The sequence below is a fragment of the Dermacentor albipictus genome, chromosome 8, assembly GCF_038994185.2.
Source record: "Dermacentor albipictus isolate Rhodes 1998 colony chromosome 8, USDA_Dalb.pri_finalv2, whole genome shotgun sequence".
NCBI lineage: Eukaryota > Metazoa > Arthropoda > Arachnida > Ixodida > Ixodidae > Dermacentor > Dermacentor albipictus.
The window spans coordinates 39,158,738-39,185,989 of NC_091828.1; the positions used below are offsets into that span (position 1 = coordinate 39,158,738).

A 27,252-nucleotide genomic window follows, 5' to 3' on the forward strand; every position below is an offset into this window, starting at 1 on the left:
CAGACTGCTAATGGTGCCTTTCAAGCGTGCCCTCGACTACTGCTATTAATAGCTACCCGACTGAGTATATTGAGCCTAACTAAGCTAATGATGTTTGATAATTGTTCTCTTATTCGCATTACTTGCCTAGGCCAGGTAACCAAAATAAACAATGCCACCACATGAATGTGTGTTTGCATGCAAGCTGCCAACAGTGGCTGTCATTCTCGCATTGATTGCTGCCGTTTCACCAACAGTGGTGACGGCTTGACTGGGCTTTGACGTGCATACTGCTAAAGGTGCCTTTGAAGCGTGCCCTGATCACTGTTATTTCATCACAGGGCCCGTCATGCTCATAGGTTGCTGCCCAATAGAGTATTTTGGGCCTTCTGACGTTGGCATCATTCATCTCAACGGGCTGGAAAAAACAGTAGGGGCAGCACAACAGCACGCAAAGCACAATGTGCTTTGGCGTGCAGGTTGCTAAGAGTGGCTGTCAATTTCATTCACGTTGACTACTGCTTTTTCGTGCGAATGCCCGACTACTGCCCGAATGAGCATTTCGGGCCCCACATAGTTATACAGAGTTAATAACTGCATTTGCATTCAGATTTTCCGGCATTTCAGCACGTTTCCATGCCAACGCTTATATTGAGCATGATCTGTGCAGGACGTTGCTTTTTCGGAATTGGGCTTCCATTAGAAGGATTATGTCATCAAATGAACCGCTTATTTATTTGAGAGGTCACGGGAGAATGCTTGGCTACTGTGCTTGACGCACAGTACACTGCTTCAGTGATGGGAGATCCATTGTTGCGTTTGCCGAGGTATGTGTGGCTGGCAGGAGGTCTGGACCTCGCTTCACGCAGAGTCAGAGACAAGGAGAGTTTTCTCTGCGAATAATTCTTTATACAATGTTTACATGTTGTCGTCGTTATCAGGACAGAGACCAACAGAGCAGCTGCAAGCTGCTTAAATAACAGCCCTCAGTCCAAAGATCCCCCAGACAGTCCCCAAGGACGAAACAAGGTCGTGAGAGAGAGGGTCCGGGCAGCCTCCGGGGTCCTAACGCCGCTCTCGGTGGCCGGCGCTTCCTTGAACCGCGCTGCGGCGTCAGGACGATTCGGCGGTCGGTCAGAATGGTGCGCCGGGCAAGTTTTATGGCCCGCATAGGACAAAGGGAACCAACTGCAAGGCACCGGGTCGAAACACAGCCCTCCTTTGGAAACTGTCCCAAGCACAGAGGGAGTCGTCTGTGGTGCGGGCGCCGTCGGACTAACGAGGGGGGGGGGGGTTGCATTGCTGCCGAGACGGGGAGGGGCCGAATAGCAGTCCATGATCCGGTGGCTGCTTCCGTCGTGGACGCCGTGCAGCCGCGAGGAAACTCGAGCCGTGCACGTAGTCGTGTCCGAAGCAGGCAGGCACCATGCGGGGATGAATGCTGCCTCCACAGTCGACAAACCATAGCACTGGCCTTCCGTCAGGCAAATCCCAGGGCACAAACATAACACAATATACGCTTCGAGAACTCGTTAGTGATCTTTTCGATCATCGGTATCTCGTTGTGGTGAAAGAAATCGTGCACACGACCTCAGCGCACACGTGTCCTACTTCGTGCTGCTTCTTCTTTTCTCCACATTTTGTGGGCGTTTTCGCGAGGGCGTCGATAGTTTGCCACCCGAAATATGCGAAGCTTTGACCTCCCTCCTTACCTTTAAACCGGTGCTTTCGCTGACACTGAGCATCTTGGGTTTGTAATGTTTGCGATAAATGCATTGTTTTTTATAAGTGCTTGTTCAGTAGCAACTGATTCATTTGAAGCTCGAAACAGGAGTATTAAATGTGCCGTGTACATGTAAACAAGCACAAATGCCATGCAGAGTTGCTCTTTCTACTTTTGCCACTTGCAATGAAGCTAAAGAGCAGACGACGGGCAGCGTTGTGGAAGGCACGGGGTTATTTTTCTGTCGCGATCTGGCATGTGCTGTAGCACATGAGAGCTCTGCTAAACCAGTCATCAAAGTCTTTATTTATACTGAGAATTGCGCGTTTCCTAAGCACGATTTTTTGAGCGGGATTATTTTAGTCGCGGAGGCAATCGGACGTCGCGCTTCATTCATCTGGGCGGGACCTCCCCTTTTTTCTAAATTTGTATCCGACTATAGTGACGCAGAAGTGCTCGAGAACTACTGAACAAGATGCAATTGTTTTCGATTTACTGACTGCAGTTGTGTGTAAAGCTTTTGTCTGAGAAATGAATAAACCACATACACAAGCAGCATTTTCTTAGTTAGCGCAGTCTTTAAGAGGTACTGATACCTTCAATTTAGAAAGCCCTGTATATTGGGCCTCATCAAACTAATTTCATAAAAGGTTTGGCAAGGTAGAAGCATAGAATTTTATAGTCATTAGAAGACAGGTGAAATGAGTTATTTATTGCAATTATTACTCAAATTTAAAATTTAGACCACTCAACCCAATGAGAAATTGATGCAAGCAGTTTGTATATGCCACATAAGCATTTAGATATCAAAAAATACGGATTAGAGAAAACCTTTTCTTGGAGGTTCATTATTGCAAGCAGTCATGCCCTCGAGGAGAAATAACTCCTTTTTCTGTAGGCAGAAATGAGGCTCGAGTATTTTATTGACACATATATATGCCCATGCATATATGTTATCTCTGTTGTAAACCTTTTTTTCATGTATATGCAAGGTGTGTGTGTGTAACATCTCATTGTGCACAAAATCAAATCCATAAGAACCCGACAAGTAGCTAAACAAACAAGAGAGCAATCCCAGTGACAAGCCATGTTAAACCAACGAGGTAGCCATCCCAGTAACAAACCGTATAAAAATTTTACTGACATGAATTCTGACCTTTGAAACATAACATGTGTATATGAATACTATCTACATTAGAGCAATGGGCAACTTTAAGCAATGGCTACGCCAACATCAGAATGATGTGGATGAGAAAAGAGTGGCATCAAATGCTTTGGCAGAGCATGCAGCAATGACTAAACACAATAGTGACTGGATAGTGTCTAGCATAATCGGCCAGGAAAGAAATTGGAAGCCATGCCTGTACCCGGATTCCCTAGAGATGCAATCAACAGGACACACTTTTATCTGAAACCAAGGAGCCCATGCCCATCTTATGCTAAAACGTAATTAAATATGCACTTTCACTTTTTTTAGCCTTATTGTGAACAAGGCTTCCATATGGAAGCCAAAATGTATTGCTTTTAATGTTGTATTTGGTTGGTCTATGTCTGTCTTTGTCATGTTTCATACCGACCACACAGGTTTCTCTGAAACTCTTGATGATACAACTTTTGTGCGAAAGCATTGCTTAAGGCACTTTTGCGTAAACCATGTCTTTAGGTGGTACAACGCATTTTTCTAGACACTCTAGAGCACATTATTCAAGGCACGAAACCTGAATTCATGGTTCTTAAAAAGGCATTTTGGCTAGATTAATATAGTCTAAATGGAGTATATAAGGCATAATTACTCAAGTGCCCAATTATATTTAACTCAGAGGAGGCTACTTTAGGTAAATTCATTAAACTGAGGGCACTCCACCAAAACATAAAATTCGTGATCAGCCACTAGAAATCCTGAAAATGGCAATACAGTAAAATGATTGCATATAACACAAATGTATCCTACAACTCGAAAGGCAGCGCCAGTTTTGTACGCACCTTTGAGAAAGCACACAGATCACGTGTTTTATTGTCGTGCTGTCCAGCTTCCAGCAGTGCAGCAGGTTCTTGCTCGATATAGGGATGCCTCCAGAATCCGCATAGCCTTCAAATGTAAGAAATGTTTATTTATTGTGCTGTGAACCTGGGAATTTGTGATTTACCAATGTCATGTGGAATTGCAAAGAGAGCCTCACACAGCGAGCTGCATGAATTTGCGCCTGGTTGCACAAATGTCTCTTTGTTATATGTAAGGAGGTCACACTGATATTTTGTAACAAGTAAAGTTTCAGGAAGGAACGAAATCAGCAACAACAGGCTACCAGGACAATCAAAAACAAAACTCATATATGCAGTAAAACGTGGCGCATTGGATTGAACAAAAATATTGAGCACATGAAAAGCATTCTGAAAGCTAGATCGCGATTTTGTAGCGATGCTATTCCTTTTCGTTATTCGTTAGTGGTCTGACTGCCGCCCCGGCCCGTGCTACATACTGGAACAGCCGGCCGTTTGTGGTGGGCGACAAGGGTGGTATAGAATCGAGGGGTAAGTATCGCTACAAAATCGCAGTCCTTACTTTATTACGCACTGCTGTATAACCTACGATTGCAAGAGCTGGCATCCCGTTCGTAAGAATTGGTTGGTCTATGTCTTTCTTAAAGGCCGGTGTCTGAAATGCCTCGATTAAAAATAAATTCGTTACTGTAATATCGGCCTCTGTCGGGTTTGCAACATAGAAGACAAATACGCGAAGACACTCAAGAACATAAACAATACACAGGTTCTCGCGACGTGGTCCTCCAAACCAAATTGTATACATACAAAAATCTTCATACAAGCTCCTATCCGCTTAAGCGTCAAACATAGGAATCGTGTGCCAACGCGCGAAGCCCATGATTCATCGACGGATACATTACACGTGTACTGTACTTGCGGGAATGCATATATTACGAATAACTTCTTGCCAGAAAACTACCGAACGAACAGCAACTTTCAGTGTTTTCATAATTGTGTGCCCATTCAGGCATAGCAATCAAGGCGGGTAGCATATATTTTACAGCAGAATGCAAGTACGCTGTAACATCAGAGGAAGCCTTCGTTAAATTGCTTGCTAAATGTGCACAGCAAGACGGTCAACCTACGATCAGAAAGCGCTTTGCTCTAGCTAGTTACACAACATTCATTACGTAAATCATAAGTTCAAGAATGCGCGCAAGGGCCAAACTTGCTTACCTTTCAAAAAGACTTGGCCAACGCTCCTTCGTCTCAATGGGTACCGAGGCACCGACGTCTTTCTGGCGCAAGCACTGTAGAACTTCCGATGAACTCAAGTTCCACAAAAGCACAACCTTCAACAGCTTTCCATATACTACGATTCGAAGCTCCAGTACCAGACTCTTCACGGGAGCGCGGGCAGGCAGCTCGGCAGAACAAAGGCAGCTCGGACGGGCGCTGTAGCAAGACACTCACTGTCGACACTGGTAGATCGCACGAAACACACGGCGAACTAACGGCGTTACACGAGTCCGGAGGGTTTGCGATGATTACTGCACACGACAAGGAGCACATTTTGTCTAGGCACTTCTAAAATATAACTCAAATACCGCCTTACTGCAAGTGCATTCACGACAACCAACGTGGTATGTCGACCAAACAAATACTGCAGTGACGCCACTCTGCGGTTTTTAGAAAAATATGTCGTAAATGAGAAAATTACGTGTTTTTTCCTGACAATCGGTAGGGACACTTTAACAAATTTCTTGGGTCCAAAAGTGTTAACTTTGTATAAATATGCACTTTTTTATACGAAGTTGAAGAAAATGCACTGTATATATAAAACAAACGATGCGGATGTCGCCTTCAAGATTCGCAACCGCTTAAGTCGCATGCAGTTTGCAAAAGCACGGCCTTCGAAATCAGACTGTCGCTCAAACGAAACTGTAGCTGGGAGGAGGGCAGGCATTTAGGCCCCAATTGTTGGGTTTACAGTGCCTAGGTAGGTTTCCTTATTTATAAAGAATATACAGGGACTAACGCCGAACCATGAGCGAGCTTTAACACACGGTACGATTCGGCGTCCGATCCAACGTGCGTGTATCCGAACGGTCGAGAGGCGCGTAAACTCCGCCCAGATCCAGCCCCCCCTCACCCCTCCCCCAGCTTGAGTTCAGATTCACGGAGAAACGCAATATAAAAACTCTGCACAACACTGCTTCGCTTTGCGCGAACACTGTCAATAAAATTATGCCCCTGCAAGTGACAGAACACTTCACGACGGCGCGTTGTCCATTGACGGCTCCGGTAACAGCCAGCGATACGGCCGGCAGGCATAGCTAGGCGGACGCTGCGGCCGACGGCGCTTGATTCAGCCCGAGCTCGATGAAGAGCGCCTATTTTTGCCAAAACAATTAACGCTGTGCACTTAGGTAGCCCGTAATCAAATACAATTGGTTTACTCGACGCAGTCGTTGCGAAGGGCAAACGTGCAAGCGAAGCGAGCAGCCTCGCTCGGACGGTCGGTGCAATATAGATCGGTGTGTGCTGTTTGTCCGCGGTAAGGCCCTCGCGTCGCGGCTCCCGATTTCGACGGTAGCTTAGTGCTAGTGTACTAGGCGCTGTTTTGCATAATAAGCACATGTTTGAGATAATTTTATTGAACTGGTAACTATTTCGTGTCGGCAACAAACTGCAGCAGGCAAGGAAAAAAAAAAGACGGTGAGAAACCGGCCTGCCATCGCCGTCTCCGTGGAGGGAACGTCAGAGAACGTCACATTCTGCGGCCAAACGACGGTGCGGAGAGTGCGGTTGTCGGACACATCGGACGATGAAAATTAGCCCGGTTTGTCGCACGCCGGACGTCCGATCCGGCGCTTCGGCACGGCAAAACACCTCAATTCCGGCTGCCGTTCATGCGCGTCGGACGCCGGATCGGACACCGAATCGGACCGTGTGTCTCCCGCTGTAGTTGGCGAACACGAGCCCATCAGCGCGCCGTCTGTGCAACTCCGTCTGCTTGCAATGGTGGATGGCCTACGGGCTTCTTTGACGCCTACTGAGCACAAATTCAGGATCACCGCTCGTATACACGCGCGCTAGCTGTCATGTTTGCGAGATTATGTGCCCTCACCTTGAACTGGTGAGACCGCTCGACATGATCGCATCTATCTCTAGTGCGTGAGGCTTTCCATTGACTGTCACTGCAACTAACCAACGTTTTGTTTATTTTGTGATACAGTGGGTCGTGACGATTCCGTTCACAGCTTCAAAGTGGACAAGAGACAGTCGTTTTCTCGCTCGTAGAAGCATGAAAAAGTGGGCTTGTGCTTGGCAATGAACTTTGACCGACACGCTTGCTTCCGGCCGGAGCAGCAGACGCGACAACTCGCCGTTTGTAGGCTTCCGGCCGATGGCGGTATCCCTCGCGAACGGCAAGATATTTACCTGCCGTAGAGAGGATCGGTTCAGGAACGATTCTTGAGGCGATTTTTGTCGCTGAATGCGAGCATTGCCGCGCCGGTTCACCGTGCAGAGCGGAATCGGAACATTATTTTTCGATGAGTTCGCACTGACGCAATGCAGTCGATTGGCTCGTCGGTCATGCAACGGGCGGCGCGCCGGCAGGAAGCCGCGTCCACTTGAGACACCTCTTACGCGACGTACGTACGTTCCAAGTTTCCAACGCTCTGCCGTTCCGCTGGTGAATGCACCGCCACGGCATCGATCTTTGCCATTCCTGCCGCGGCCGTGCCTGTCGCCGAGCGTAGGCTTAACTGGATTGGGCGGAGCTTGCAACCTTGGGGAGTAAAGTGGTAGTATTTAATCACGTGATCTTCAGGTTGGTTCCAGATGACGTGGTTTTAAACTCTCAATAGATGGTTTTTGGTCACGTGATCTAAAACTCTGTACGTCGTAAAGCCGGCTCATGACATCCTTTTACTACGTTTCTCAGAGATGGTAGTAAAACGATGTAATGTAACGCATTTTACTGCCTCATGCCAGAGTAATTTTCTGGTGCAAGGTAGTCTTCAAAGCTCATGAGCCGCAAAAACCCCAATGTCGGCTCACTTTTGTTTACAGTGTATCATCACTAATTATCTTCAATGAATCGAAACAGAATAGAAAGCTTTTCTAACATCGATTCCCACTGCATATTTTTTTATCCTTATTTAAAGTAACTGAATGCACCTGGATTACTTGTTTAGTAAGACTGGGTGACATACTTTTTACCGCCGCATAAAAAGGAAAATTTATAACCCATGGGACAGCCACCCCACATTGAATGCGAAATAAGTTGTAGTTTGACTTTTATAATGGTAATGCTGCTTATCTGTTTCCATAAAAAATGATACATAGTGATACCTAGCACTTCTGAACAGTAAATGCAATATTTCAAAGCTAGCTAGTATATGATGCCAATCAGGTAGGTTTGTTACCTCGAGTGACGATAGCCAACGCCAGAACAGCTTCAATGCAAAGTGATGTACAGGTGCGGCCACTGCTAGCCAGAACGCGAAAGCCCGTGGTAGTCCCCTGCCGAGCGCGACCAACGAAACCTCGTAAGGTGTTTCTGCGCAGGCGTAATCGCAGCGATCGGCGGAGGGCCCGCCTGCGTCGTCTGCTACAGTTCCTACACGGCTGCCACTCGCACTACTTCGAAGTTCGCATTGCCATGTTGTAAACAGCAACGAAGTTTTGTCACTAAAGAATGATTCACACGACAGGACGGATTGCCGATCCAGCCAACAGATGAGCATGACGGAGCCCAGCGCCTTCCGAGCCACGCCACACTCCAAAACACAGGAGACGAGGCGCTAAAGTGTCATTTGTTGCAGCTTGACCGCTTCGCGGTAATCATCCTTGGACTAAATTCACACTCCGTCCGGTCATGTGGACCAAGCCTAGAAGTCAGGTCGCGTATGTGGCTTCATTCTTCTTGAGGTGATAGCGCAAGTACATCTACGTTGCCGAGAATAAAGAACAGCCAGAGCACACCAACTCTTCGCAGCGTCAGTGGGTTTATGGCAGATACTGAAAGACACACTGGCGCAATTTTAACGGTCCCAACTTTTGATATTGTACTGTCCTACGTAACCCTTTATAATGAAATGCCACGTTTCTGTGCAACTACATTTCTATGTAAAGTCGCTGAGCAATAGCTAGAGGCACAGAGCACGAATTCTGCGCGGCTATTCCCGATGGTGATGCTACCAAGTATTAGACAGTTGCTGTCTTTGGCGTGGAACGCACAAGCTGCGTGGGCAGCTTCTGGAATGCCTCACTGTTCTTTTCCACGCTGGGTTATGGCACGATTACCGTTGATGGCAACGCAAACCATCTTTAACTGCATCATGGACACAAAGAATACAAAGTGCATATACCTTCCTACAGGGGCGGTATTCTCGAGTGATCACTCAGAAACGTTGGGACTGGTTGTAGTACATACGGCTGATGGCGCATTTTTTACTGTGTGGCGACATCTAACTTGGCACAGCGCCAGAAACAATTTCAGCCTAAACGCGGCCGCGTTTTGTGCCGAGTCACGCAAGATCGCACTATAGAGTAATAATAATATTTGGGGTTTTACGTGCCAAAACCACTTTCTGATTATGAGGCACGCCGTAGTGGAGGACTCCGGAAATTTTGACCACCTGGGGTTCTTTAACGTGCACCTATATCTAAGCACACGGGTGTGCACTATAGAGTGAAAATATCATCGGAAGTGGTCAGCAAAGGATACCCACCCATCTGTTTGTACCACAGCTGTTCGCGTAGTTGGATGGCACCACTCATTGTCGTACAAGTAGAGTACCCACGGTGCCAGCAATAGTCCTTCGAAAGGGATAGTTTCCGCTTCGATTAAGCTGAAAGCGCGGAATATGTAAAACATCATTATTTTTTGCCAAGCAATAGTAAAGTTTAGGACGATTCTTAGTAAACGAAAACTCTCTGGAAACAACATTCCAATTCCAAATGCTGTGCGCCTGCATGCAACATAATAAATGAGCCTGCACACATTTTGTTCTTTGCAGCACTTGCATGACTGCTATTAGCCGCTAGTGCGCACAACTTATAGATATATATTCCGTTCCAGACAATAAGTGCAACGCTGTGGAGGCTAGAGATCCTTGCAGTGGCTGCGTCCGCGCTTGGCAAGAGTTCGATGTTCTTGATCTCAATTGTGCGACTCTTCTTTATAGTCAGCACTTGATGAGGCTCAGCACTCGATGAAAAAAAAAATATGGATCTTTAGGAACAAGCTAACTGTGCTGTACGCCTACTAATGCGTTCTTTTATACCAATTTGTTTTTCTTTGCTTTACTTTTCGGCTGTTTTTTTTTATTGGCAGCCCGTCACGGCAGGCTCACGCGCACGCTTGCACAAGAAAACGCCGTTAGCTCGCAACGAAGCGTGGATGGAACTCGCGAAGTGACGGCCTTTCGTCATCGAACTTCTTGCGTAGCTTCCACAGCCTTGTACTTGATTTTTGAAATGGAGTATAGATACGAACGCGCGTGCGACTAAAGTAGCGACGAGCAGCAACCGTAGCAGACGGCGCGCTGGGCCTTCCGCCTATTCCTTCGATTGCGTCTGCGACGCAAGAATTAGCGAGGCGTCGGTGGCAGCGCTCTGCGTAGTGCTGCCACGGGCTGCCTCATGTTCTCACTATAATTGGCCGTGCCTGCACATAAATGCCATGAAGTTTAGATTGAGAGCCGTCACTGTCTTTTTTTTTTCTGATAGCGTAAAGAGGGTGCCATGCAGTAGACGTTGGTTCAGCTATTGCCGTCAGCAATATTGCTGTTGTTCCATTTTATTTTTTGAAGCAAAACAAATGTATAATAAATTAAACCCGCATATCAAATTATCAATGCTTAGTTTCCTTTATACGATAACTTTCAGGGACAACATGGCCACAATTAGCACATGACCGGGGTAGTTGGAGTAGGGCAGAGGCTTTTGCCCTCCAGTGGCATTGCCAGGCTGCTGCTGCTGATGATGATAATGGCGACCAGTAAAGGCTGACTTTCGAAGCTGAGGCACGTGAGCTCCCTTTTGCCTGCCAAGTGGTGGCAACCAAGCTGACGTTTCCTCTGAAGGAGTGGCTGGCACCGGGTGCTGTCACGTGTCGGATGCGGTATTCCCGCATGATCACTTTTCGGGATGCTTTCACTTTTGTGAGATGTTGTTGCATGACGGTCGCGTGATGCATAGAAGTCTACGAGCGACGGCATTCTGGGTGCAGTTCCAGTCACGATGTCTTTTGTTCACACATTTCTACGAAGGCTTTGACCAGTCGACGCCGACGCGTGAGGCACTAGTCGTCAAATTCGCCAAAACTGAAGTACAGGCTATTCTCGTGGAATACATTCCCTTGGTTGTAAGAAAGCTAGGGCATCCAACATGTACATATGACTATAGATATTCGAAGGCTGGTGAAATACAGCAGCCGATGCTTCTAAAATAAACTGCAAATGCGCAACAGGCGCCCCACATAGGGCTTCGTTACACAAAGCGAAAATCATTGCGCTTCCTTTCCATTTCGCCTCCGCTCCTGTAGAACACGCTAACAGCCGAAAAGCTCTTTTAATGTTTTCACACCGAAGTTGTTAAGGGCTACTTCTCCCAGAATCGTGTCCGCCTGACGACACAAAACTCTAGACTTCTCCTCCGCCGTCCACGTCAGACGCAACCTGTAATCATGCCGTCAAGTACGCCGCCCTAATATAGAAAAAAAAAACGTAATTCCGTGGGCTCATTCCACACATAGTGCAATGCCCGGCCAAGCCGCGGTGGAGGTGAGGCAAGCGTTAAGCACAACCCATACGTGGGCCGATCACGAAGATAGTGCAACACCGGGCCGACCAGCGGCAGAGGTGAAGCAGGCGTTAAGCACTGCCCATACGTGGAACGATCCTGAAGATAGTGCAATGTAGGGCCGACCTGCTGTGGAAGTGAGGCAGGCATTAAGCACTCCCCATACGTAGGCTGATCCCGTAGATAATGCACCGCCGGGCCGACCCGCGACGGAGGTGAAGCAGGCGTTAAGCACTCCCCATACGCGGCTCGATGCCGAAGCTAGTGCAATACCGGCCTGACCCGCGGCAGAGGTGACACATGCCTTAAGCACTCCCTATATGTAAGCCGATTCCAAAGATAGTGCAATGCCGGGCCGACCCGCGATGGAGGTGAAGCAGACGTTATGCACTCCATATAGCTGGGTCTATTCCCAAGATATTACAATACTGGGCCGACACGCGGCAGAGGTGAAGCAGGTGTTAGGCACTCCCCATACGGGGGCTGATTCCAAAGGTAGTGAAATGCTGGGCCGACCCACTCCGGAGGTAAGGCAGGCATTAAGCAATCCCCATGCGTGGGCTAATACCGAAGATATTTCAGCGCCGGGCCGACCCGCGACGGAGGTGAAGCAGACGTTAAGCGCTCCCAATACGTCGGCGAATGCCAAAGCTAGTGCGATACCGGCGCGACCCGCGGTGGAGGTGACGCATGCCTTAGGCACTCCCTATACGTGGGCCGATGCCAAAGCTAGTGCAATACTGGCCCGACCCGCGGCAGAAGTGGCGCAGGCCTTAAACACTACCTATATGTGCGCCGATTCCAAAGATACTGCAAAAGCGGGTCAACATGTGGCAGAGGTGATGCAGGCAGTAAGCACTCCCCATACGGCGCCGATTCCAAAGAGTGCAATGCCGGGCCGACTCGCAGCGGAGGTAAAGCAGGCGTTAAGCACTCCCCATACGGTTCCAGTTCCAAAGATAGTGGAATGCCGAACCGACCAGTGGCGGAGGTGAAGCAGACGTTAAGCACACCCCATACGTGAGCCGATCCCTAAAAGTGTGCAATGCCGGGTAAAGTCCTGGTAGAGGTGACGAAGTTGTTGAGCCCTCCCCATACGTGGGCTGATTCCAAAGATAGTGCAATGCCGGGCCGACCACCGGTGAAGATGAAGCAGGCGTCAAGTGCTCCCCCTATGTCGGCCGATTCCGAAAACACTACAATACCAGGCCGACACGCGCGCAGAGGTGAAGCAGGCGTTAAGCACTCCCCATAGGGCGGCCGATTCCAAAGATAGTGCAATGCCGGGCCGACCTGCGGCGGAGATTAGGCAGGCATTAAGTACTCCCCATATGTGGGCTGATACCGAAGATAGTGCAACGCCGGGCCGACCCGCGATGGAGGTGAAGCAGGCGTTAAGCACTCCCTATACGTGGACCGATACCAAAGATACTACAAAAGCGGTCCAACATGCGGCAGAGGTGACGCAGGCATTAGGCACTCCCCATACGGCAGAAAGGCGTCAGGCAGGGAGATACAATCTCTCCAATGCTATTCACGGCGTGGTTACAGGAGGTACTCAGAGACCCGGATCTGGAAGAATTGGGCATAAGATTTAATGGAGATTTCCTTAGTAATTTGCGATTCACTGATGATATTGCCTTGCTTAGTAACTAAGGGGACAAACTGCATTGCATGCTCAATGACCTGGAGAGCCAAAGCAGAATGGTGGGTCTAAAAATTTATCTGCATAAAACTAATGTTTAACAGTCTCGGAAGAGAACAGCAGTTTACGATAGGTAGCGAGGCACTGGAAGTTGTAAGGAAATGCATCTACATAGGGCAGGTAGTGACCGCGGATCCTGATCTTGAGAATGAAATAATAAGAAGGAAAAGAAAGGGCTGGCGTGCATTTGGCAGGCATTCTCAGATCATGAACAGCAGGTTGCCATTACTCCTCAATAGATAGGCGTATAACAGCTATGTCTTACCAGTGCTCACCTATGGGGCAGAAATCAGGAGGCTCACGAAAAGGGTTCTACTTAAATTGAGGACGACGCAACGAGCTATGGAAAGAAGAATGATGGGTGTAACGTTCAGGAGGATAAGAAGAGAGCTGATTGGGTGAGGGAACAAACGTGAGTTAATGACATCTTAGTTGAAATCAAGAAAAAGAAATGGGCATGGCCAGGACATTTAATGAGGAGGGAAGATAACTGGTGGTCAATAAAGATTACGGACTGGGAAGGGAAGCGTAGCAGGGGGCGGCAGAAAGTTAGCTGGGCGGATGAGATTAAGAAATTTGCAGGGACAACATGGCTGCAATTTGTACATTACCGGGGTAGTTGGACAAGTATAGGAGAGGCCTTTGCTTTGCAGTGGGCGTAACCAGGCTGATGATGATTATGATGATGATGATGATGATGATGATGATGATGATGATGATGATACGGGTCTGATTCCAAAGATAGGTGGCACAGGCCTTAGGCACTCCCTATACGTGGGCCGATTTCAAGGATACTGCGAAAGAGCGCCAACACGCGGCAGAGGGGAAGCAAGCATTAATCACTGGCCATACGTGGGCTGGTACCCAACATAGTGCAACCCCGGGCGAACCCGCGACGAAGGTGAAGGAGATGTTAAGCACTCCCCATAAGGGGGCCGGTTTCAAATATAGTGGAATGCCAGGCCGACCCGCGGCGAAGGTGAAACATGCGTTAAGCACTCCCCATACGTGGGACGATCCCGAAGCGACTGCAATGCCAGATCGAGTCTCGGTAGAGGTGATGCAATTTTCGAGCACTCCCCATAGCGCGGGCGGATTCCAAAGATAATGCAATGCTGGGCCGACCCGCGGTGAAGGTGAAACAGGCGTCAGACGCTCCCTATACGTCAGCCGATTCCGAAAATACTGCAATACCAGGCCGACACGCGGCCGAGGTGATCTAGCCGTTCGGCACTCCCCATACGTAGGCCGTTTCTAAAGATAATGCAATGCTCGGCCGACCCGCGGCGGAGGTGAAGCAGGCGTTAAGCACTCCCCATACGTAGGCCAGTCCCGAAGATAGTGCAATACCGGGCCGACACATAGCGGAGGTACAGTTCGCCACTAAGGCGCCCACATAGACAGATTTGCTGGTGATTCTTCTTCGCAGTGTTGAAGGGCGTTGAGGCTTTTCAATAAGATATGCAGTTCAAGTTTTATGAATTTATTCATCAACAAGCCTGAATTCAGCGTGACTAGAGCGCGCTAAAAATACATCGCACATGTGTCTGCCTTCTTTTCTTTATGTTTGGAATTTATGGCTAAAGATAGACGGAGACGAAGGGACAGAATACACTACAAACAGTTCTCCTTTCTTCTTTGTCTGGTCGCCGCAAACGTTTTTACATGAATCGATACGAGCTCGCTCAGGTGGTCGTTCTTATTAACACGTTTTCTTCTTTATCGCTTTTAAACGCTCATTCAGAACTACAGATTTGCTTAGAATTTGGTGATGTTTCCGTGCTGTCGCAGCCTAATTTGGGACTGTTTTCGTTTTCCGCAGTGCTACCCAGATGTCGGCGACTGGTACCAAATGTACAGAAATTATTACTCTGACGCACATTTTGGAGGAACGGCGAAGTGCGTCAAGTACTCAAAGGTTGGCAGATATGAAAACTTCACTTCACGAGCCATTGTCACTTACGCAGGCCAAGGATCAACGTAAGAAACATCGCATCCTGATGTCTAACGGGGGACTGTGGGGATGGTAGACGGCAAAGCAATCCTGAAATTTGTGTCTTACCTTAACTGTCTTTCTCACATACGTGATATTCAGGAGTGCTCTATCTTCTAATTGTTTGAATTTATTTACATCGTTAAGGTGGGACTCCTTAATATAATAGGAGAACGCTTTTTTGGTCGTGGAATTCATTCCAAAAACAAAGTGAAAGAATACACCCTTGCGTGCCCAGAGATATGTGTTGTGCGCTTCCGTCCTTGGAGACATTCAAGGCTTTTTATCTGGTAGCTTTCAAAACATTCATCTTTAGTATGCAAGTTCACATACAAGTTGTTATGGCCACAACAACAAACATTATTTGATCACTTATCACTTATCAGATAAAAACACAAGCCAAGCATGTGTAATGTAGTGCGCTCATTGCAAGTTGCAAATCGGTAACTGTGGCAACCATCGCAACCAAGCAGGCACGTCATCTGTGGTGATGATAGAGTTTAAAAAAGGACGCCTTCCCTGGTTGAAATCGTCGCGGAGATGCGCTAGTGTTGTATACGGCTCGTTGTAATAGAACCGTATCCTTATTTAATTTGATGAGAGGACACAAGTGCTGTATCTATCAATAGTACTAAACAAGACGGGGTCACTGCTGAATGCCTTGTAAAAACAATATTTTTGTTTTGCGACTGATCATGTTTTACGAGAAAAGTCTTGCTCATTATGTGAAGCAGTGTGCAGTAGTACAATGTGTGTATTGTGCATGGGATGAAGAAATATCGTAGTTTAGTTTCAATTTCATCTTCTATCGCGTGCCGCCGGTGGCGAAAAGTATTGAAAAAGGTGTTGTGACGTAGATAAAGTATATGCAAAATTATATTTACAATATATATACAGAGGAGCCACAACCAATATGGCAGAATAACCACAAACCACGAAAGAGCTCGTTCGATTGTGCTTTATGTCGTCCTGTTGAACACCTTCTTCAGAATGCGGGAATGGCATGTAACATAAACCCCCGTGGTCGGAGCGCCATCTCGGCGCTTAGACAAAGCAAGAGCAGTAGGCTGAAACGTACGGCTTGGGACGGGACAAATGGAGGACATCAGTGGGGAGCACTGAAAATGACGAGTTATCTGGTGTGTCACCTCGGTGAGCTGGCGTAAAACATTGAACGGCCCAGAGTAGCGGGAAAGGAGTTTCGAAGACAAGCCGACGTTGCGGCAACGCGTCCAAAGAAGCACCAAGAAGCCTGGCTCGAAGTGAACGGTTCTGTGTGGCTATCGTAACGGCCCTTTTGAGTCAGCTGTGAGGCAGACAGTCCCGTGCGATGTTGCGAGCCGTTTGAGCATGAGGAATAGCGTCGCGAGCGTATTCTGTAGCACCGTGCAGAGCTGATGGAAGTAGTTTCTCAAAAGCCGACGTGAGGGGGGGGGGGGGGGGGGGGGGAGGACGGCCAAAGAAGAGGTAAAAAGGGGCAGATCCGGTAGTTTCGTGGCGGGACGAGTTGTATGCCAATGTCACATAAGACCAATTTTTGTATCAATCACGGTGATCTGCTGAAACGTACATGGATAGCCACACGTGAATAGCGTGTGGTTAAGGCGTTCTATAAGTCCATTGGTCTGCGTGTGGCAAGTGGTGGTTAGCTTGTGACGTGTGGAACAAGAGCGAAGAATATTGTCGACAACGTGTGAAACAAAAGACCGACCACCATCTCTGACCAGCTGCCATGGAGCGCCGTGGTGGAGCATGGCGTCGTGCAGCACCAAGTCAGCAGCGTCCGTGGGGCAACTGGTCGGCAGTGCCCATGTCGTGGCGTATCGTGTCACGCAGCCAGTAGCTACGGCGATCTACTTGTTCACTACGGCCATTCCTTTCCCCTAAAAACGCAACTAAAAAAAATATAATGGGGAAGCCCGCACCGCCACAGAGGTACAGCAGACAGACAGGCCGTATACAAATAAATGAAAAGGGGATGCGTGAGCTCTCCCAACTGGAATAGGAGGAAAAGTCAATTGTGAAAAAAAAACGTGGAGGCTAATCAGAAGGAGAAGACATGAGAGATAGTCGTACTGCGTAGAACAGTAGCGAAATGTGTCTCTATGTCAAGAAGCGTGCATCGATAGGTGTAAGAAGCAAACAGCTCCCCGAAGCTGCCCACCCACCACCCCGGTAATCACCCGCAGCATGGGCGTAGTTTATTTTTATCTTGGCAGCTGGTGGTTGCGGAGCGCTCTTCGGATCTTGTTCCTGCTGGGGAGTCAGTTGTAGGCAGGTGACGCCAGCGTAGATAGGCAAAATGGTCACACGAGGCTCTCACAAGAGACGGCCATGCAGGTGGAGCCGACGCCTTGGGCTGCATGCATGGCTACATATAAATCATGACTAACGGCCAGTGGTCTTGAGGAGACAACAGAATGGCCAGGAAAAAGGAGGAAAATGATATGAAAAGGACAGGAGAAGGAAGTAAATAAGAAAAGATGAAGCATGCAGCTAGATTCAGCCAACACGGTGAAGCCGCGCCAATAGTAGGCTAAAACAGTGCAGGTGACACTAACAGACATGCGAAAGTAACATGAGGGGCAAACAGAAAAGTAAAAATCAAGCGAAAGAGTGGAATCAGGAGGCATCGGGAGAAGCGGAAAGGGAAGAATAAGGGACGACAGAAAGATCTGCGAGTTGCGGAAGCTGCAAGAGCAGGGCCCGCGATCGTCGAGAAGTCAACAGGGCGCAGTAACAATGGGGTGACAGAGACTGGACGCGTGCCTCGTCACGGAATTGGACTACGTGCGCGTGCGGGGCAGGAGATGAAGTTGTGCGACACATCGTCGCACGCCGCGCCGCACGCCGCGCCGCACGCCCACAAATTGGAAGCACGAAGGTGGAGCCCGTGTAAGTCAGAAACGAAATGCCCATGCCCAGTAAATAAATGCCCAAGAAGTTTTGGGGGGGAACCAATCAGGGATGGCAAGGACGTTCGAAGTTCAGCGGTAAAGTCGCGTGTCGCTGCCCTCCCGTTCCAAATAACTATGCCACTTGTTCCGCGCTATAAGGTAAAAGCGCGCTCGCACTGTTTTGATGGAGGAAGTGGACGTGCGAAGCATGCCCGATGTCGCCGACGACGACGCGGTGGAGCTCACTAGCTCATCGCACACCAGGCCCCTGTGGCCAGGGACGCGATACAGCATATTCGGTGACCCTCACGAGCCAGCAAAGTGAGCGCCCGCTTACAGTACCACACGCGGGAGTCCGTGTCGCGTAGATGGGAAATCGCGGACAGCAATGAAAGGCAGTCTGTGTAGATATTAATGGGCGCTCCTACAGACAACGACGTAAGGAACGCGAGCGCCTCGGTGAAGGCAATCATCGCAACGCTACACGCACTTTAGGCATGTAATACTTGGAACATACGCATGGCAGCCAGCCGTCCGCGAGGTTCGATGACAACAAAAGCTACCCCCGCCAAGGTACTCGTAAATGCGCCGTCAGTAAATATAAGTGTGTATGTGATATCAGTAAATGTGATAAACAGAAAAGGCATGTGGTTCGGGCCGCCTCGGCAGAAGTGATTTCTCGAGGGTGGTGGGACCACGGGTTGAACGGGCAGGCGATGTCGCGCGTATGGAACGTCTCAGGGCCGGAATGAGTGATTTGACGGAGCGTGAAAAGAGAACATTCAGCGCCCAGTTAGCCCAACTCCACAATGAGAGGCGGATAGTTGGCGAAAACCTGTAGCGCCAAAGTCCTGATAGTATATATATATATAAATGATTTATTTAGAGATTTATTTATAAATGAGAACGACCATCAATAATCACTTCCAACGCGCGAGACTGACGCAAGGGTGACATCTATCCACGACCGCGAATAGGGCGTCTCAAACATTGCGGGGGAGTCGCGAAGGTTCAGAACGTGGAGATGATTGCAACACACAAATTTGAATAGTTGGGCGCCGCGCTCGTCTTCTGTGACAGGCCCCCAAACCGCGCGCTTGGCGCTAAAATCACTGCCGAAGACGAAGCTGAGAATATCGCATGGACACCTGGTTAAACTCGTCGAGAATGGGCCCAAGAGGACGATGAGGCGGAGCGTAGAGGGCAATGATCACGAAAGTAACGCCCACACCCTCGCAATGAATGGCCACCACCAACTGCGACACTTATATGGGAAAGATATTTAAGCACGGAGCCCGCGCCAGTTCGCTTCATCACCAAGTTAACGAATGATTAGAGCGGAGGCGATCGGTGATGGTGAAAGTTTGCATCACTGAGCTGTGGATTGCCTATATCAGTGAAGTCGAAAATGGCCAGGATTCAGGTTTCGGAATCATGGGCGATGGAATCGGGAGGGTTCATGAAATGACACGAAAGGCAATCGGCGTCATGTTTGAAGTTTGACTTCTTCACCGAAAGAGAAGTCGAAAATGGCCCAACGAGATCAAGGCTGATGTGGTAGGCAGACTAGTTGGAATGTCTGTGGCCTGAGGTGGCCATAGACATGAGCAGGCTGCTATGACAAACGCTTGCGACAGTGGCAGGACTCGCAACCAGAATCCTACCGGCCCACAGAACGGTAAAGCATTGGCCAAAAGAATCGACCCCGCACGCAGTCATATGCACGGTATACTCCAACGTGGCTGGCGGCTGAGGCATCGCGGCGCTGGGTGAGAAGAGTAGAACGGAGGGTCGCAGGTACTACGAGCAAAAGCTCGGGACTCTGAGAGTTGGTATAGCGAAGGTAGAGAATATTTTTGCAGAGCAGGAATATGTGGAGGGATGGGTCAGAGGGATTAGAGCTTAGGCGATGGGAGATTACTGAACGTTTGCATCACTGAGCTGTTGACTGCCTATATCACTCAAGTCGGAGTTGGCGAGAATGCAGATTTCGGAATCATGGGCGGTTGAATCGGGAGGGTCCACAGGATGACGTGATAGGCAATCGGCTGCAAGTTGCATTATGCTACACTTAAAAGCTTTAACTTAAACTTAAAGCTTTAGCGCCCTGCGACAAAGGCGTCCAGTCTGGTTCCCCGGGGACGAGAGCCAGCACAGGGCATGGTGGTCCTCGGTGATCGAAAAAGTGCGGCCAAACAAGTACCGTCAAAATTTTGTGGCCGCCAAAACTAGAGCAATTCAAAATCAAGAAAGGGGCTGAGAGATGGAATAGCACACTGTGGTATAAAGGTTATGAACAGGGTTATGATCCTGTTTATAACCTTTCTACCACGGAAAACTAAAGCAATGGAGAATGGAGAACTTGGGCTCTCAAGGGTAGAGAAGTTGACTCGCGTAGGCGATGACGGGGTCTCGGCCTTGTTGCTGTTGTGCGAGTATAGCACCGAGGCCGTGTCCGCGGGCGTCCACTCGTAGCTGTGTAGGCACTGTGGGGTCGAAATGCGCCAAGATGGGAGTAGTAAGCAATATGGTGAGCGTTTAGAATGCAGCTGCTCATTGAGGACTCGATTAAAATGGGCTTTCTTGCTTCAGGAACTGTGTTAGCGCACGGGCAATGTTGCGAAGTCCTTGACAGAACGTCGGAAAAAAGAACACAAGCCAACAAAGCTGCGAACATCTTTGGACGAACGCGGCACAGGGAATTTGCTCGTAGTACCTGTCACCCTCCGTGCTACTCTTCTCCCCCAGCGCCGCGATGCCTGAACAGCCAGCCACGTCGGAGTATCCCGTGCATATGACCGCGCGCGGGGTCGATTCTTTTGGCCAATGCTTTGTCGGGATCAGGTTGGACGCAGCGAGAACTCACACGGTGGCCTAATACAGTAATTTCACGACAGCCAACTTCAGTTCTGCGGAAGGCCAGCACGTCGGAATACTTCAAGCACTGCCAATAGGCGACTCAGATGGATCTCAAATGCTGGTGAAAAAACGATCACACCATCTAGATAACAGGCATGTGGACCATTTGTAGTCGCGAAGCAGAAAGTGCATAATACTTTCATACGCAGTGGGGCATTACATAAGCCAAACGTAGACGTAGACGTAGACTCAATGACGCGGCAGCACGTGGAAGCAGGAGACATGGCATCCATTTCGCGTCAGGTAATCTTGGTGACATGCTCCTTGGTGAGCGGTACCTGTGGTGCAGGTACGCCTTCGCACGATGATGTTGTTGTGGTGTTAGCAGTTGCATAAATTCGTGAGCTATGCACAGACTTTAGGTATCCTCAAAACGCTTGAACTTCCTTATGATGAAGTCGACCGTGTATTCTAAGTTTTAAATAGTCACTTATTCTTAGTCACATATTCTTAGTTTTAAATAGTCACTATTTTTTTCGTGGACTTCATTTAACATAGCTGTACCAGTGGAGGATGGAATCGTACAAGTGAATATTTTATTTGTTATACGAAAGCTGTGAATATACGCGCACCGCTACCACATTTATTGTAGTCGTTGCACCATGCATCTCCAACGTATCCAACTCATCTCTCGCTTCACGCATTGTGAATTAAAATGTGTCCGAGATTGCTGGGACGTTTTTCATACTTTCAACCAACTAATAAAAACTGCACTATTGAGCGTTCAATTTATGCACGTGCGTTTCACGCCCTGGAGTAATGTAGTAAAGAATATCCTGCAGACCATCGAAACTTTCTCTAAGCGTGATCAAATCTGTTAGCTGCGACGACACCCACTGCAACCTTAGGAAGCATCCAGCAGCACCAGATGATGTAAATGAAAGTGATAATCATGATTTAAATTTCTACTGTAATTGCCTTTGCAACTAGGCCGTGACAAAGAGCTGCCTTTTTAGTTTGAGCTAACGACATCTTAGACAGATCTATTGGAACGTATCAGTTCAGGCCTATCTCCACTTAGTATGTTTCCCTTCATAGACAAAATAGTCCTGGGAGATTGGAAAAGCATTTAGAATATAAACGGATAGCCCGAAACACCGACAAGCGACTCAGCGAATGAAAGGCCGCACGAACGAATAAGGAACAAACTAGCAATCACCTAATGAGCGAATGCTTTGCTTGCTGAGTTTGATCACCAACCAATAAAGAAAACGACCGAAAGAGGCAAAGAATGCTACTCGCTTTAAAAGCTCTATCTCCACATATTGTAGTTGCCTATGCATTTAACCACCCGGTTTTACTAATCTTATCCATATTTTTGTGGGTATACTCTACGCTTCCCTTGCTTCTCTCGACAACTGACCAGTCAATGCTCCCATCATCTTGAAATCCCATGCTTATGGAAGGCGGACGCTCCGTACGAGTGTCAACCGGGGAATATTTTGGCATTCAATAACGATGTACATACACTTTCATAGATTTTGGTGCAGCAGGCATAAGCTTCCATTTGTGGCGAGTATTAGCTCCGGTATAGTTTGGCCCTCAGGCGGGCAGCCGGGCCTGAACTAGCAAAGCACTTACCTGTTATCCTAAGATGTTTAGAGTGCAGCTTTTAGGCGCCGGTTCATGCGGCGCGCGTTGGCATCAGCGTAACCGAGTGAACGAGCACTGCGAAGGATGAAAGAGCGTACTCAGAGCGCAGCGGGGTTGAAAGACCCACGGAGGAAAGTCGAGAAGGAGGGTGAAACAGTACCATGGAGCGGAAAGCACCGGAGGATGTCACGGCGAAAGGCGTGAGAAGAAATGCATAGGGCGTCGACGTTGGGTACGAGATGGCGCCAGAGCAGCGTTCTCTCGTCTGGGAGGTGTGTCGGCAGCGGCTGCTGTGAATCGGTCCCACGCGTCACCCACGTGCTCTCTCTCGCGATCTCTACATTAGTGGGGCAGTCGTGGCACTCTGCCCCGTTGGCGACGTGCCGCAAAAAACAGATTGTCCACACCAGCCGATATGTCGCGACATGAAAACACGTATACTATCGCGGTCAAATGTCTTATTAGGAAGTATCATAATTGTTGTAGCGTTCCTACTTAAAGGACACAGTAAACGTAAAGCCTTGCTGTGGAACTGGCGTCCATCTTGTCTACATTTTATTCTCACTTCCTTCTTCTCTTCTCCTGAACCCAGACTCCTGCGCTTCTTCATCTTCTATTCCAAGGCTCATAGCGCTTCACCCTTCCAGGTTTCTTTTGCTAACCCCTCCTGGGGTAATAGTTGAAAACGTTTCCAATCGAAGCACATTCAACTGAGCCACGTTCGCCAATGTACCACACAGTCTTCAATATTCCTTTCTGAGTGGCCGTCTTTGTCACAGAGTAAGGACCATAAAATTTGGCATTGGATTCTCTTACTCCTTTCCTAACTAGAATGAGGTCGGTGACTTGAATGTCTGGAATGTCTGAGCAATGTCTCTTGTCAAAATTTTTTTTTCATTCGTTTACGGTACCTCTCCTCCTGCGATTTCTGTTTCCTTTCCTCGACGATCTGGAGATTTTCTAACAGCCCAAGTTCACGGTCCGCCTGAAGAATAGGGGTTTCTCCTGAAGAAGCGAATTGCGGGCTGCATCCCAAGCCGCTGGTGTAGGAGCGATTGTGATGTCTTACAGCTGCTTCTAAAGAGCATTTCCAACCACCAGGGAAACTATCGTACATCCTGATGTATTGTTTAACATCTCGTATAGCACGCTCTGCAAGCCCATTCGCTGCGGGATGGTATGGCGCACAGAACTGGATTGATATATTATGGTCTCGAGCCCATCTTGCTAGCTTTTCGCTCTTGAACGCTGGACCGTTGTCACATACAATTGTCTTGGTTGTCCTAAACATATCCCGTTCGAGAAGGGCGATGACACTATTCGCATCTTCTTTTCCTGCCCGTGCCGCGACCATCCTGGTGCATTCATCTATGGCCAGAAGAAAAGCTTGCGTTTTTCGGACTCCTTCTCGTTTCTTATTTAGCTCGGCGAAATCCAGGTGTATAACTTCAAAAGGCACGTTTGAGTGGCAAGGTATTATCATGGCGTCCGTAGGCTGCTTATATTTCACTTTGTTGATTTGACAAATGTGGCATGAACGAACGTATCGATTGACGTCGTCTTTCATGTGAGGCCACGTAAATCTATTGACTAGCTTGTTGTAGGTGCGCCAAAATCCGTCGTGTCCTCCAGATTCTGGGCTATCGTGGTACAAATAAAGCACCCTGGAAACCAGCGTTGGCGGGACTTGATAGCGACCTTCCCTAAAAATCAATTGTTCAGTGCCTTCCCACAATTTAATTTCATTGATTTCTGCCGATTGTTCGTTGTTGGCCTGTATCATCAGTCTAGACAATGCATCTGCATCAGTCAAAAGGGGTCCAGGTCTGTGGGAGATGGTGAAATCGAACTGCTGCAAATAGTTCACCCATCTGGCGATACGTCCCTTAGGTTGGGTCATATTCAAGAGATGAGTGAGGGCTTGGTGATCGGTGAACAAAGTAAACTTCGCACCTTCTAGGTACGTACGGAAGTACTGAATTGCTTTGAGGACTGCAAGAGCTTCCTTTTCAGTAGTGGTGTAGTTGACTTCAGGTGGCTTGAGGGTGTAGCTGTAGTAACCTACTACGTGTCGCTTTTCTCGGCCGGATGCTTCTGGACATTTCTGGTACAAGACTGCACCTGTCCCATAGTGTGAGGCGTCGGTATTCAGTTCAAAGGGTAAAGTGAAATCTGGTATGCGTAGAATAGGGTCAGCAGATATTCTGTGCACCAGATCACGGTAGACTCTCTCACATTCCTCATTCCACTCAAATGGAACTTCTTTCTGTGTTAGGCGCGTGAGGCATCTTGTTTTGATGGCAAAGTCTTTTATGAAGGGCCTGAAATGTCCTGCTAATCCCAAAAATACACGCAATGAGTGTACGTCATATGGTTTTACCAGTTGGGATATCCTCTCGACGGACTCTTGTTTCGTGCTTTTGGTAGTCCCATCAAAGACTCTTCCAAGAAACACCACTTTTCTTTGAAAGAACGCACTTTTCTTAAAATTAACCTTGAGGTGTGCCAAGCTCAAGGCATTTAATACCTGGGACAGGTGTGCCTGATACTCCGTCTCTGTTTTGGAGAAGACGATAATATCGTCTATTTACACGTTACAAAAGACACCTAGGAAAGGCTTCAGGACTTCGTTCATAATCTTCTGGAACCATGCTGGTGAGTTTTTCCAGCCGAAAGGAAGCCGGTTATACTCGTACAGGTCGAAGGGCGTGATAAAAGCAGTGTACATTTTTGTTTCTTCGGTTAGCGGGATCTGCCAGAAACCTTTGCACAAGTCAATACGTGAAAAACATCGGCAACCACCTGTCTCATCTATAATCGTGTCTATCTTCGGCATGGGAAATGGTATAAGTTCTGTCTGTCGGTTGAGAACCCTGTAATCTGTGCACAGTCTGAAAGTTCCATCTTCTTTCGGCGCAATAGTTATGGGAGAGGCGAAGGGTGACACCGAAGGCCGGATTATATTGGCGTCTAGCATCTCCTGCAATTCCTTCTTCAACCATATCTTGCGCTCTCTTGACATGTTGTAAGGTGATTTTCGGATGACGGTCTTGTCGGTGAGTTCGAAAGGCACCTTGTGTGACGTCATCGCCGGTGGATAGCTTCCTATGCATACTAGTTCAGGATAGGTCGTTGCAATATCCTCCGCGCAATTGACAACTCGCAGGTTATCCTTTCTATCCGGCTGTGTCTCTTGCCTTGATAGTCCTTCCACTAAAACCGCAACGTCCCAGTATACGTTGATTTTTAGTTTCTTTATATCTGGTCTGGATAGCAGAAAGTCATACGTCACCCCCTCAATCACCAGTACTTCACTCGCTATTTCATGACCTTGGAACTCGATGTTTACTGAGGCCCACTGATTATGCATTGTCACTTTTCCATCGTAGCCTTGCACCCGTAGTACTCTTCCACTATGCAGGTGACTTGCATCTACCAGCTTGGCATTTATTATAGACACAGAAGCACCGCTGTCAACCAAAGCCATCATGTGTCTGTTTCCCACTTTCACAGGGATGTGAAGTAGGCTAGAGCAAGTTAAATAAACAGTCTCAGTTGTGGTCATCGGGTCGGACTGATCACCCTTGTTTATCAGTTTTTTGTCGTCGGAGCCTCTTCAGCGTCCGAAAGTAGGGGAACAGGGTCGCTGTCGATGTTATGCACCCGACCTCCGGGAGCGCGCCAACCCAAGCTCTCTGTGCCGCCTGCAAGGCGGCGCGGTTCTCGCTGATTACGGCTTGACCAATCCGTGCCGGACCGTGTGAAGTGACCGCTTGAGCTAGCGTTTATATTTTCTTCTGAAGTAAATGATATGTCGTGAAGGCACTCCAGGAGCCCGTCCATATTTTTAGGTGACCGTAGTTGCACTTGCTTCAGGACTTGCGCGTGCAGTACGTGCATTATTAGGGCTACTACGGCAGACGGAGGAAGCATAGGCTCGGCCAGCTTTAAAAGGCGGCATTTGTCAAAGAAATACTCTACGAGGGAGCCATGCTTGAATTTGAAATTAAGCGCGGCGTCCCACCTTTGCACTGGGTTGCTTCGGAATGTCGTCAAGAATTTTTCTTTTCACTGATTCTAAGAGTTGCCAGCCTCTTCAATAATGTGCAAATCATACCACTTCCGTGCAACACCGCTTAAGTAACTACGCATGTTAGTAATCTTGTCCTCATTAGAGTGCCAGTTGTTCTTTCTAGCGGCATATTCATAGAATTCAAGCCAACCTTCTGGACTTGATGACATGCCGTCGAATGCATCAGGTTCTACAAATTTAGTCACTGGCTTCTCAGCGTTTAAAGAGCTTATAAGCGATGTCACCAGCTGGTTTTGTTGCGAAATCTGTTCTTGTTGTAGCCGAAGTGCTTTCAAAACGAGGCTCACCTCTTCCGTCGACGACTGTGATCCAGAGTCCTTCCGACGCATCGGTTGAAGAACTAATTCGTCGAAGATCACCAGAGGCAAGTTCACGTTCACAGCACCCTTCCGACGTAGTTCATCAGGGTCCATGGAAGCCTTCTCTAAAACCAGGTTCATGAGGTCTGCCGAGTTGAGTTCGCGAGGTAGTTCCACCGCTGGTTCATCTTCAGCTTGGTATCTCGAAAAGATGATCTTGTCCGCGGAGGTCTCCTCAAGGAAAAATCTC

General features: G+C 48.2%; 1 protein-coding gene across 5 annotated transcripts in view; it reads left to right on the top strand.

Annotated features, from left to right (window-relative positions):
- Positions 1–27,252, top strand: part of LOC135916298 (uncharacterized) — a 160,813-nt gene that overhangs the window by 26,250 nt on the left and 107,311 nt on the right. For 3 of the 5 annotated variants that reach the window (XM_070522794.1, XM_070522792.1, XM_070522796.1), the window contains exons 1-2: positions 7,248–7,344; positions 15,031–15,188. Coding sequence is in view for 2 of the 5 variants with exons in the window: in XM_070522796.1 (XP_070378897.1) it covers positions 15,061–15,188 (128 nt within the window). In the remaining 3 variants the exon portion in view is untranslated. Of the gene's footprint in view, positions 1–7,247; positions 7,345–8,468; positions 8,536–15,030; positions 15,189–27,252 lie in introns of those variants that run through there. The other 2 variants (XM_070522793.1, XM_070522791.1) reach the window with 2 other exon arrangements.